Raw genomic sequence first — 14,715 nt, forward strand, 5'->3', positions numbered from 1 at the left:
TAAGCAGAAAGTAGGTTAAAAACTATCAGCTGACAAATTCTTATAGGAACAAAAGAAAGCATAAGGGGAGCCAGGAGAAAATTATCCAAACAAAAATGAAGAAGAGATGAGGAAAAAACTAGGGAGGCAAACAAAAGATTTTAAACTTTCTGCTGCATCTTTCCCTTTATTCCCTACTAATAAGAATGTGGTTGACATAGCTTAGGTATGTAAGTCAATGAAGCAAGTACAGGTCAAACTTCTAGATCATGATTCCCACAGACAGGAAAGCCACACTAGGAGGAAGAGGAGGAGGAGGAGAGCCGATTCTTCTTCAGAGAAAGAGATGATTCTATTATTTTAAGAACTGCTAATGAATGAATACCCACTTATGCCACTAGGTACAACGCAGATGTTTTATATTCATATTCGCTACCTTTTATGGTACATTTTATTATGTGCTTAATAGATGACAAAACTAGGAGGTTAAGTAACTTGCTCAAGGTCATAAAGAAAAGTAGAAGCAAAGCTGGATTCTAACCTAACTCTCTGACTCCTAAGTTTGAGGGTTTTTTCCCCCCACGATACTGCCTACACAACATTTATTTGTTCAGGGAAAGAAGAGTGACGATATTAGATTTCTCTTCAGGGAGCAATTTCCCAAGACTATATTTTCCATTTAGCTGTGCCTGAATTATTGATTTGTTTATAATTGCCATCCTTTACCATAAAGATCTATGTTCAATATGGGAATAAGAAGCCTATTAGAATGATAGTTTTCTTCATGACGACTATATCATACATCAATTAAAATGAACATAACTTCATAACAGCCTGGCCAGGTGTTGCTAAGTACTATATTACCGCATTCAACATCTGTGAGAATCTTGACAAAAATTACAAATGATACGCCAGGCGGGCTGCTGTTTCTGAATCAATGCATTCTGCAAAAAACTTCAAAAATCTTGGGATACTATAATGAAAGCATGTACAAACACAGCATCACAGAGGGAGGAGATGAGGATGAGACTAACTAGCTCGAATATGAGTAAAGCAATAGGAAGCAGAATTATGGAGGAGTCTCTTAAAGGATGAAACTCCCCCAGTATCAGGTGTGCATCAAATTTCACAATTTTAAGTAGCCTTAATAATCTAAAAGTTCTATGGAATATATCTCTACTTATCCAGCTAAAGAAGAAAATAGGCATCTGTTTTTCCACCCCAAAATTTATAATTAACACAGAGCAAGGGATCACAGCCAGCCTCCCCCAGCAGAGCACTTACCTCCAATAACACACTGTTTCTCTGGTTAACAAAGGATAATCCTTTTGCTGTCTTTCTGACAAAAATTATTCATGTGTTATCAGCATGTTACCAGGGAAAAAGAGATGAACGGATCTGAACTTTCAATGATTTGTTTTAATTTTATAATCAAATAGCAATTATAGTACAATCGCATAAACTATCGACCTTTACCCCTCCTCCTCAATTGTGCCCCAACATTTTGAAGAACAGAATCAATAGATGAACACTGACTTTCACCATTAACCCTTTGAATACCTAAAACCTCAGGAAAGATGGAAGAGAGATGAGGTGAGACAGAGAGCTTAACGCTGAAGGAACTAAGATACTGGAAATATTGTGACAGATTTCTCATCAACATGGCAAGGAAGTCCCCTAACTGTCCATCTCTGGTGCTTTCAGATGGACTGGATCAGTTGTTCTCAACTTTGGCTGATATAACATCATTTAGGAAGGTTTTATAAAACCTTTGCCTGGACCCCACCTCACAGAAATTCTGATTTAATTACTCCTGAATAAGACTCAGGAATCAGTATGCTTTAGAAATTCCCCAGGTGATCCTAATGTGCAGAAATCCACCGACTTAAAATAATTCAGAGATATGAATAAATGTAAATCATATTGGCAAGGTTTTAACATAGTTTTCACCTCACTGGAAGAAAAAAATTCTAAAATTTCTAAACACCAAAACATGATAATTTCAATAAACAATAGCAATAAATAATAACAACAGACAACAGCAACACTAACAATAAAAACCTCTTCCAAAACCCAGGAAAGGAAAAAGGGTAGAAGAATTTTGTATAAAAATTTTTCCCTCTCCACCTCCTATATAGGAAAGCAACATTTTTCAATGCTAATCATTAGACCTGGTACCAGGTACTTAAATATGAATCAGACATGAATTCCCCATTTTTAAAAATGAGGACACTGAGCCTCAGAGATGTGAAGGAACTTCTCTATGGCCAAAGAACAGATAAAGAACAAAGATTGAACTTGATCAAGTCTCAAGTCCAAAGATTTTTCTCCTCTCTGTATCTTCTGAATCATTTCTTTGCACTTGCTAACTTAGGTGCTGGGACAGAGTGTCATTTTAGCAATATTTTCCACTGTAGGACCTTGAAGAGTTCATTCTAAGGAACTTAATCCATAGCTCTAGTGGCAATTAGCAACCTGACATTGGCACTGAATAGGTAAAGGAGAGAAATATATAAAATTATATTGGAGGGGCAGGTAGGAGACTAAGAGTAAAGGAGCTTGAATGCTAAGTAAAGAGTCTGGAATGAATGAATATATTAGCTGATTAACAAGTCCATAGGTATTGAGTATATGCCCTGGGTTGGACAGAGAGAACTCTCTAAGGTCTAGACAATAGGGAGATATTGAAGATTTTAGAATTACTGTATCTAAGGGGCAATCTAATATGCCAAACCAGAAAACAAACTATAAGAAAAGAAAAACCTATCAAAACACTCCTTTTGCCTGGTATAAGTAAGAAAAATAAAACAAAACAAAAACCAACAACCCAAAAACATTATGAATAAATCAACATAAGGCTCATTTACCATTATAAAAAACAAACTCTGAAAAGAAATTAGCATTATTTTAAGCCAAATCTTGTTTTATGTTATTTTTTATTATAGCTGCATAGAATTTTTCTTTTTTTTTTTTTTTTCAACGTTTATTTATTTTTGGGACAGAGAGAGACAGAGCATGAACGGGGGAGGGGCAGAGAGAGAGGGAGACACAGAATCGGAAACAGGCTCCAGGCTCCGAGCCATCAGCCCAGAGCCTGACGCGGGGCTCGAACTCACGGACCACGAGATCGTGACCTGGCTGAAGTCGGACGCTTAACCGACTGCGCCACCCAGGCGCCCCGCATAGAATTTTTCTAAAGGCTGAATTTAGTAGCCGATAAAATACAACTCTCCAACCCAGGTCAGATGGTCAGCATGACATCCTAGGATTGGAGTCATTTATTAGCATATGTCAGAGTTAACAATAAAAAAAACTTGATGAATTATTAGTTTCCCTCAAGGTAGAAAGCATATTCTCAAATTTAAATGAACAAATTAAAAAATCAGAAAAGAGGAAAGAAAACCATTTCAGTCTCCCAGAATGCCAAATATCTGCTTAAAACTCTATATTTAGATTAAATATACAAATTAATAAGAAAAAATATATAAATGTGAACAAAAAAGAAAAGGCTAGGTTACTCTTTTATTACTCCAATGAGATGATTTCGTACTTTTCATTTTTTTCTAAAACAACTTGCTCTTCTCCACTTTAGAAAGATACTGAAAATTAAGGTAATTTAAAATCTTGCATCCAAATGTATACCCTTTACTTTTTACATATCTACGTGTGGAAGTTTCCAAAGCTTTAAGAAATTTAAAGCATTAAGTAGCATGCCATTTGGGGTGTCAGCAGGGAATGTATTTGACATGACATTAAATTAAGCATATTAACTCAAGTAATAACTTTTTAGTTATACTTATTATTATATCAAATATTAAATTATGCTCATGCTTATTTTCACTGGACAGCTTTTTTAGACATACTTTTTAATCCAATGTGAGTGTGTATGTGTGCATATGCACATAGTGTGTGATTGCATGTGGTGAAAAATTGACACTGCATGTTCATTTTACTCTGGGCCCTCGTCTCATGATTTCTTAATTTACTTTGGTATCATCAGACATCATAAGATGAGCAGTCTCTATGAGATAGTAGCTCTTGATTTCTTTTAAAAAGTTTTCAAAGATTTTGTAACTTTTTAATTCTAGAAAAAGGAATAGGACAAGGACTCATTACATACCATAATCTGTGATTTTACAGGACACCAAATACAGCTCTTTCAGGTTTTGTCCTTCCTTTGCAATGACCTCCACACACCTGAAACACACACATAAAAAGTGGTGAGTTACACTAATGCGTTTCAAGTTAAATTAGCAAGAGTCTGGCCATGACTGTAACAGGAAGAGGTCAGCATTTGATGAATGCCACAGCTCTCTTCTCTCAACAAACTTCTTTCAAGTGTGTCAGGAAAAAGTGTTATATTCTCTGCTTTAAACTCAAGTGTAGTAATACCTAAATGACTTTGATTAAATACATTTATGACTAGTGTATATTTTAAAACCAAAGTGATGAAAAAGAGACGGTTCTGTAAAAGTAATGTCACATTTAGTAACAGATTAGTAAACACAGGCTATATAAAGAACATGTCATTTACATAATAAAACGATATATAACAATTATAATGAAACTAGAATATAGATGGATGGGCTCTTGGTTCAATTATTAATGATGGAGTTTGATAACACTAAAATATACATTTTTGTGTGCTTTATTCCACAAAAATCAGAAATATTTTTAAAATCTATAACATTAATTATAGATGAAAGAAAAATCTGAACACATAAGAACCTTAAAATCTATTACTTTAAAATGTTTAATTCTTAATATTTTAAGTGAATTATTGCATAGATATAATAATATAGATAGATATGTAATATAAAGATATGTAAGATTTAAAGTCTTATCTGGTTTCATTTAAGTTAAAAGGTTTTTGAATGGTGCACTCAGCTCTAATAGCTATAGCGGAACATGTGGTAAAGAACTGAATGAACTTTAAAAATAATGATTAACAACGCCATCCGTTTTGTGGCTCAGTCTCCCATAATATCAGAAAAACCTGTACAGTCATACTGAAATGTAGGAATATGCATCCTTCAATGTAGTCCCTGTTTTAATCTTTATAAATAACAGTTAAGTAAAAGGGTAAAAGCAAAAAGAGTCATTAACCTTTTCTAGGAAGTAAGGATCAAGTAATTTGATACCTGTGTGTATAATCCATCAAAAAATTACTGAGTATCCATCTCTGCCTTGCAGATATTTTATTTGCTGTCTGGCTTATTTGTAGGAATCTTCATAAAATGTCAGAAAAATTTATATGATTTTACTTCACATAATTCATTACTGAAGGTTAAATTAGTTATAAAGAAGACATACTTTTTCCTTTAAGATATTTTTATAGAATGTTGTTTTAATGAAATGATAAACATTTCAAAGTTCCTCAGAATAAATGAATAAACATTGTTTTTGGCTTTTTTAAAAAAACGATTTATGACAAAAACAGAGAAGTTATTCCATGGCTACAACAGAAAACTTAAAAACAGCAATACAATGCAATTACCATTGATAGAGCTTATTATGAAAGGGAAATTTTAAATCTAATTCCATGTCATTTGGCTTTAATGTAATATTTGAATAAACTCATAAAAAAGGAAGGGCAAAAGGAGATGAAACATTACAGGCAACAACTATGTTTTATTTACAACTTTAAAAATGAATTTTCACATGTGAAGGATAAAAATAAAGACCCTAGATAAATACAAAACCCTTAAATTAAAAGAAATGACTACCTTCTCTCATGCCAAAGGTACGTTTCATCATCCTCCTCTAGCACCTACCAAAAAAGTTTAACAGATGCACTATTCTGTATGACTACTACAAAATAAAATAAATTAGTACAGAAATGTTTGTGTCATTTATTTTATTCTCATGCTCTTTCCAAATAGTCCAAAATGCCTGATTTTACATTTGATTGTGAAAAAACTCTAACCAGATGCAATATCCTATCTGTGTTCCTGTCACTTGATTCTTTATAAGATATGCCACAAGCACATAGGAACATTAAAGACACACAGAGCAAACTACAAAGAGCAAATAACACAAATTGATTTCACTGTATAAGCCAGATCAAATGCTATTTCATAGGCAACAAGAACCAGTATTCACATAAAATAAGATAATCAATCACTGGATGAAAACTCTTGAAAAACTGATGAAAGGCCATGAGCATCAGGTTTCCCCACTGCGTGTCAGAGGAAAGTTATCATGAATAGATATGGCAAGTAAATTTAGCTTATTCAAGAGGCGACAGCCAAGAGATAACACATGATTAAGAAGAAAGCAGTAAATATCTTTTAGACAGAAAAGGAGAAAAGAAATATAAGAGAAAAGCACTTTGCTTTTACAAAGTATCACCTAGGATTTTTGCTGTTTTTAAAAGTTCAGCTGCATGAGGTTTTCCAAACACTTTTAATTACCCTGTAATCACAGCCAGTGTACTAGAAGTTACACACAACACAGAGGTACTCCTTGAATAAAAATTCATGGAGAGAAAAAAAAAATTCCTTGGAAGATGTGTGGCAAAACTTAATTTTTTAATGTAAATATCACATCATTCCAAGGTGTGATATTTGAAGCAAGGAACCCCAAGTTCTGTGAATGTAGGCTGAAACTCTTAACACGATATTACGCAAAATTGAGTGTTTCAAATAAGTAGCTAAAATACCTGTTGTTTTGAGAGTTGAAAGTGGAAACAGTTTGTATTGTCTTGTTACTGCAAATTGATGGAAATGGAGCCCCACATCAACTGGCTAGTGCCTGAAATCCAGGGATTAGTCCAGGTCTAGTTTCCTAGGCAGCCTGCAGTGACAGCAGGTCATGATGAGACAGACACCTGCATGGTGACTGTCCTTTCCTCCTGAAACTTTTAGAGTCCATTACAGTATGTATTTACAGGAAGTATGTGAACATAATACTATAGTCTGTGGACCACATTTACTCTAAATAATTGTTTCGAGTCTTGGCTCTAGTCTGACCTTTAGTGTATTAACATTACAGCATTTCCCAGTTCACTGTATAGCACTATGCAGGCAACAAACAAGGTGGTAAAACGTAGCAGTTATTGAAACTTTTGACTACAGGTACTTATATAATTTTTTAAGGGTCAGTTTTTAAATGGTAGCAATAAAAAAGAAATGTTTGTAAAGTGATAATCTTTAAGGAGAGCGAGAGAAACAAGGACCACATTTAAAACCTTTGTTTCTCCATCCCCTCTCCTATTCACAGATAATGCATAGGAGGATATCCATTAATTTCAGTGATAAATTATAGTTTTGTCCTGAGGGACAAGCCATGAGTCCCTAAACTCAGAATCTAGAATTCAATTTTTACCCATTCTTCACCCCATGCTTGTCCCCACCATCCCTAAAGACAAATCTCAGAATATCGTATGACTGGACATTCTCTATGGGTCAGTACATTCAAAGCTTTCTCACTTAATGCATGACAACATAAAGAATTACAAAACTTGGAAAAAGAACTATATCCTTAGGGAAAGAAACAATCTATAAGATTATTAAGGAGAAATTAATAATGAGAAAATGGCATAAAGGAAAACTTCAGATTATCAAATAAAAAAATATCCAACACAAGTCTGCTAAACTTTTCCCTAAATTCTGAGAAATAAAGTGAGACATATCTTAACAAGAAGAAATAAAAAATCTGGCGAAATATACCCTATTCTCACGTCCATGGACCCACAGAACCACCTAGCTCCTTTGAAAGCCTGTATTACCATTCTCTATAAACATGAGGGCCTATATGAACAATTTATCCAAATCAAATGTTCTAGGATCAATATATTTTAGTTTCTTCTGAATTGCCTCCCTCAAATTATTTTCTTCTTTTATGCTTTGGCAGGGTTCTGAAAAAAAATTTAAAATTTGCAACCACTGTAAATTCTTGAGTAACAGCTGTTGAGTACATATGTGTGTGTGTATACATACATATATACATATAAACTCTTTTAGAATTCCAAAATGTGACAGAAAACCTGCTCCAAAGTATACAAAGCATCCAGAATTATTATTTATAATAATGCAATGTTATGCTCACTTGCTTTTGATAATGTTTTAAAATGCACCTGAAACATCTGATGAAATTCGAAAAGCAACAAAAAGGTTACTTTTGTCAGCTATAGAGGATTTTTTTTTCAGAAGAAAAAGCATTTACTTAGTTTCAGTGGAGGGGAAATCTGTCTCCTTAGCAATAGATTCCTAATCACCTGATTTATGTGAAGGGTAAAGGTTAATGAATTAAGCTGTGTAAGCTTCAAAACTATCAAAGGAATTCAAAAGAGCCTTGAATTATGGAAAACAATGGCCCATTCTACATACATACCAAATTTTTATGTTTTTTGTCTCCTACTCAAAAGCTAGAACATGGCATTAGTGACAATTGAAAAGAACTAATGAGGAAATATGACTACATTGCTTGCAAGAGGAGTGTCCTAGGAGACCTTGTTACTGTTTGTGATGTGCTTCAAACCCAAAAGAAGCTAATTGGAGCTGCCAGACACTGGTTTGCAAATCTCACTTTAAAGGACAGGCTCAATCACCTTAGAGGTGTGGAAAGAAATGTCCCCATTAGAGATGCATTAGTATGTGGCTTGGTGAATTTCTAAATAAACTTTAGGATGTTCTTTCCTAAGTCACTTTTAGATTTGAATAATAGATATAACTTCAAGGAGAGGAAAAAATGCAACAAGACAAAAACAACCCCACAGATTTAAAACAAAAAGTATGAAAAGTGCTGTAAAGTAATTGGCAAATAAGTACAATGGGGAGCTAGGTATGTTTAAGGTTGAATAAACATGGAGATCAAACTTTAAAACTCCTGAAATGCAAACACATTGTAAAAGTGATCTATTGGGGGGTTTAAGGAATAGAACTTCATTTTCATCATTTCTTGAAACTGAGCAAGCCAATAAGCCACCCTATGCTACATAGCTTATAAAAGCATAAGAAGCTGCAACTCACAGACACATACAAATGAAAAAGGAATAAAAAGGATTTACAAGATCTAAGGAGAGCAACAACAGAGCAAACTTACTCCAATTCTGTGCTACAAAAGCTCATCCTGACTTCAGGTCATTTAAATGATAGCAGAGGTCACCAAAACACAATTTGGCATCTTATGGAAAGAATAATGATATTTGATTGATTTTTCTAAATCCTCCAATTGAGTTTTACTGAAGAATAATCCAATCCCAGTGCAGCAAATGAATTGGCATGATTTACAGGTGTATCTTGCTTTCAGAAAATGCCCTATATAAACGATTTCTATTTACAAAAAAAAGACACATTTACAGGTAAACATGTACAAGACGAATCGACCCAATAATCTATTAATAATAGTACATTTCTCCTTATTACATGTCACTATAATTTCATCTATAAACATTCCATTTACAGTTACTTTTTCTAGTAATAGGACACCTTAACCTCACAGAAATGGTATGCAGTAGTTATTGTTGTATTTAACTTAAACAACTACACATGACAAATGAAAGACACAACAGCATCAAAATGATGTGCTGAGTGTGCTTTGTATTTTATGATACACTTTTGTGTAAACATTCTTCTAGTCTATTCCATTTACAACATGATACCAAAAAATATGCAAGTCTATTTTCTCATGTAAACTTCCGAAGATATTCTCATAGTAGACATGTTCACCATAAGATATTTTTTTTAAAGGTTGACTTGCAATGAAAATGCTAAAAGCATTTGCTCAGAGCATGTTCTTAATATACCACAGGGGCAAAGACTAGCAGTGACATGTAAAATGTCACCAGCTCCACCAGTTAACAATAGTTATTGTGGGACACTCATTAAGTTCTCACATACGAAACGTTATTCTCTGGAAAGCCGATATCTGATTAGTGGACCTAAGATTAATTTAGGCATTTGCTACTTAAAACAGTAGAGAACTGATGCCCATTTTGTCACATGGATAGTGGAAGAGAGACTTACTACAGTAAGTAGTACAGTAAGTAGACTTATTACAGTAAGTACCTACTACAATAAGTGACCTATAAATTGAAATGTTATTGAAACCTAAGTCCTAGGGGTTTGCACCTTTAGACACCTTTGAGGAGGCAAAGCAGATGTTGTCATTGCTGATCCTTCTGGACCAGCCTTTCCGTAAGCATCTCTAACATTAGGTAGGCTTCCCAACTGGAAAGCTAGAAGGAGTCAGTGCTGAAAAAGGAGTACACAACAACAAAATAATATTTTCCAATATATTTAGGAATGACCATTACAAATCAGCTCTAACTGAAATATTTTGCTTCTTCATTTATATAGTAAAATATGTTTTAATATAATTTGGATGTTTCTCAGAGTATTTTAAAAATGTTTTTTGGAAAGAATGAAGCCTGTACTATTTTAAAAATGTACATCTTCTTTAAGCTACTAAGAAACAAGATGGTTAAAGGTTTCCCCAAAGGGAGCTTAAACCAACAAATTTGTGACAAACATGGATTTGGCTTTAATATTTCAGATACATTTATCCAAAGTCTTGTTTTTAATTTTAGCCATTGTCCCATCCTTTTACCACAACTACACTAAATCATTATTTAACAACTTGAGCTCACTTAGTCTGAGCATTCCTCAAAATATGCAAGAAACAGAAAAAAGATCCAACGCTTTTATTTATTTATTTTTTATTTATTATTTATTTATTTATTTATTTATTTATTTATTTCAACCATGCTTTATTGAGTGCAAACTATGTGTTAGAAACATTAAAAGATATAATCAGAAAGCCACATTATTATAAAATGATGGACATAATACTTATAACCTTGATAAATCAACTGTTGTTTATTTTTGTTATTGTTAATAATAATGTTCCCACCTAGGAGCAAAAAAAACACAAACATATCATTGAAAACAGTTATATTTCAGGACTAAAGGAAATCCTAGAAAGAAAGGAGGAAGAAATGTAAAGGCAAGACTTTCTAATTCAGCATTGTATTCATTCCTCAATGGGGGAAAACATAGTTACTTTGAAACAGGAAAAGTTAAAAAACCTCCTCTTCCTTTAAACTTTTTGGGGTTCCATCAATTTATTACCAACATCTCTGGGGGAATACGGCACTGCACAATGTTGATACTGTTAAGACTGGTGCTACTTCTATGGTTTTCTGGCATATTTTTAGACAAAGGACAAAAGAGAAGATTTTATTATTCTACATGTTACAAAAATTTATTGTGTGGAAGCAAAATCCCAGGCCCTTAAAAAAAGACTCAGGAATATAAAAACATATAAAGCTATGGTCCATTTTAGTGAATTGTAATTCATCAGAAGCCACTCCCCTTCTGAAAAAAAGTGATGCAAGATTCTGGCAAGCTCCACACCACGCCCCACTACCACCACCAATAATAAAGAAAAACTTTAATGTTAAAGCTAGAAGAGATTTTTAGGCTTCCAAACAACTAAAATGAAACTGAGGTGGACTATTCCACATATAATTGATAATAATCACCCTGCCCATTCCTACCCCATTTACCCTAACTGCTGTAAGTAGATAAGAAAGTCTCAATCTAACGGACATCATATCCTTCGTGCTCACCTTTGATTTAAAATGGCTAAGACTGAATTATTTTACTGGAATATAAAAGCACCCAGAAGATGAGATTTCAGGCATCATTCAGGAAGGAGTTAAGTACTTCCTTACCAGAAGACACCACAAGTCGGCTTTGTAGTGACTAATTGCCTCTTTAACCTCTGTACTCTGGGAGCTGGCCTGTGCTTCAATACTAGTTCTGTGATAGAGCCAAAGACTGATGTTCAACATAGACCTCCCATGACCTGCGTAGCCAAGGAGTTAACTCAGACAAGATGCTGACAAAAGGTTTCCTTCTCACTTGGGAAGGCACAAAATCTCTTTTTGGATAAGCCAAATTCTCAGAAGACTATAAAACACAGCAGGTAAAGACAATTTATAAAAGTCAAAAGAATGGTTTCACTCTGGCTAACAGTGATTTTAAACATCCAAATGTATCATTCAAAATTTTGCTTGAGAAATGGTTTTAGTGATAAGAAAAAAATAGATTATTTATTTTAACATGCAATGAAGAGGGCACCTAATTTGATTTCTTTGAAAGCTTATAATTAGATAGCTGTAATAAAACACAAAGAAAGGAGGTCAACGTTCTCCACTCCAAATGTTTCCCCTACGCTTCAAGTATTCATACTCAGGAAGCCTGTACTTTGTCATTAAATTTTTAAGCTTGGAAAATTTCTGGCTTTAGCAAAAGCCAACAAAAGAATTTTTACAGGTGATTTTCAGTAGTGATTACACAAAAATAATTAATTCTGCAATTGGGAGAAAAGCATAGTGAAGGCCTCTTGTCAGGTTCTGAAAAAAGAAAGGGAAAGGAGTGAGTTCTAGATTAAGGAGCTGGAAAAGGGAGGGCACTGGGAACAAAATAACCTGCATATTCATCCACAAAGAAGAAAACGGAAAGCTCACACAGACTTGATGAAGGCAGAGACATTACATACATTTGACTTTACTAATACTTGGCTAGACTGAACTCTGAACCCTTTGAGGCTTAAGGATCATTGCTGCTGAATTCATAAAAACCTATTCCAAAGCTCTGAAACTGCCACTGCTTTATTCTTGTTTTCTCCCATATCATTACATATTAATGTTCGTGTCAGAGGTAAAATAATCTTTGCTCTAACACTTATGGGAAAGGGAAGCATTGGGTCATGCTTAATTGTTCTGCTACATTGTAGTTACACAAAAAGATAACTTTTTCACTTTAAAAAAGAAATAACAATTACATTTCTTTTTCAAAAAAAAAAGAAAGAAAGAAAACAGCCACATATTTCTACAAATGACAATAAGGGGCATTGACCAAGAATTCTCTTATGAAAAGTATGCAGTTTATATTTTGTAAATCCCAACAAAAGAATAATGGCTGGTTTCAGTTAATTTTTATCTATCTGAAGGATATAGAAACAAAGTCCTCCAAATTTTCTTCTTAAATAATATTTAAGTAAATACAACAGAATGAATTTCAGAAATTCCAGGGAAAGGCTATTGAATCTTACTTAGCTTTTCTGGCTACCAGGCCGATTCAATGATTCCTAATATAAAGTTCATTTGCCTATAAAATACACTTCCAGAGGATTCTCTCTTACCTCTATCCATCAATGAAAAGACTTGATCATCAACCATTTAATTTATATTCAGAAGAGTATATAATATATATGTGCATGTGTGTATACATTTTTGAATGTAATTCTTTTGTTATAACTACTTTTTAAAAAGTTTTTATTTATTTTTTTGAGGGGACGGAGGGGCAGACAGAGAGTGAGACACAGAACCGGAAGCAGGCTTCAGGCTCTGAGCTGTCAGCACAGAGCCCCACATGGGGCTCGCCCGAACCCACGAACCACGAGATCGTGACCTGAGCTGAAGTCAAACATTTAACTGACTGAGCCATCCAGGCGCCCCTATAAATGTAATTCTTAATACATTTTCCCTTACCAATACTATCATTAAATGAGCAAACACATAATTGTTATAAATGCACTTAGTACAAATTTTAGCAGTCTTGACTCTGAAATATCATAATCACTAAAATCCAGGTTGCTCTGCTTGGACTAGTCATCGGTCTATTCCCTATGAAGGGGAAACACATTTCTGCTCCTAGGGAGAGTGGTGGAAAGCTAATGAAACCAGTGTGTAAGACTGATAGAAACCATGGAGGGAAGCATTGCCCAATTTCTCCTTGCAGAAAGTTGCAAAAACATGGGGAAGGAAGAATCATTTCACCATTTGTTTCAGACAGTGGGTACCTTGCAGGCAACATCATGTCTGACAGCAAGAACAAGCAACACTCCCAAACCCAGTACTCAGCTTTATGTTATTCTAAAGTTATATCAAAATGAACGGCACATCTCTGGCATATTTCTCAATGCTCTACTGTTGATTATAGTTACAGTTCTGTCTGCATAAGCAACAAACCATGTAGCAAAATGGAGTAACAGTATTAACATTCCTGCTCTGCATAAAAAAAAAAAAACAACAAAAAAAAAAAACAAAAAAAAACCACTTCTCTCAAGTACCCAACTAAATAAAGGAATTCATTCTGCTATTCTGAGAAAAAGCAAGATTGAGAGTTGAGAAGAGAGTTTACTGTTTTTAAAAGTAATTAGTGGAATAAAGAGGCAAGAGCAATGCCAGGTGTTTGAAAGGGATGTCAGGTAAATGTGCTTGGAATCTGATGATCAGTTTTGTGCTTCTATGGGTCCTGAAAGTATCATGAGTCCTTCCCTGGTAATGACAGAATTGTATTAAAAAATAAAATTAGAGCACAAATTCCTTTTTGTGATCTTTTATTGAAAGGTAAATACGTAGTCCTCAGAAACAAAACACACTTAGGCCATTTAGCAAAATTTGGGGCTTTGGGGAAAATAATGGCAATTCAATGACACACCAAACTTTTAAAAAGGTGAATGAAAATATAAAGAGTAATAATAGTATAAGCAAGTCAGAGAATGTGATATAAACTCAGGGATGTACTAGTCAAACTAGTGGCTTCAGTTAAGATTGTGAAAGAGTATTATAAAGAGGAAAAAGAAGAAAACAATATATATAACATGTAACAATACAAATATGTAACATACTACATTACATATAACATGTGTAATGATTCTTGTTATAAATAACATATATATGTAATAATGAATATATAAAAATATATTCATTTATTTCATCAT

The 14,715-nt window shown here is 33.9% G+C and overlaps 1 protein-coding gene across 1 annotated transcript in view; it reads right to left on the bottom strand.

Moving 5' to 3' along the window:
- Positions 1–14,715, bottom strand: part of FBXL17 (F-box and leucine rich repeat protein 17) — a 500,142-nt gene that overhangs the window by 161,525 nt on the left and 323,902 nt on the right. Inside the window, 1 exon segment of the mRNA XM_030326099.1 lies at positions 4,100–4,176. Coding sequence (XP_030181959.1) covers positions 4,100–4,176 — 77 coding nt within the window.

Source organism: Lynx canadensis, chromosome A1 (assembly GCF_007474595.2).
Source record: "Lynx canadensis isolate LIC74 chromosome A1, mLynCan4.pri.v2, whole genome shotgun sequence".
Taxonomy (NCBI): Eukaryota; Metazoa; Chordata; class Mammalia; order Carnivora; family Felidae; genus Lynx; species Lynx canadensis.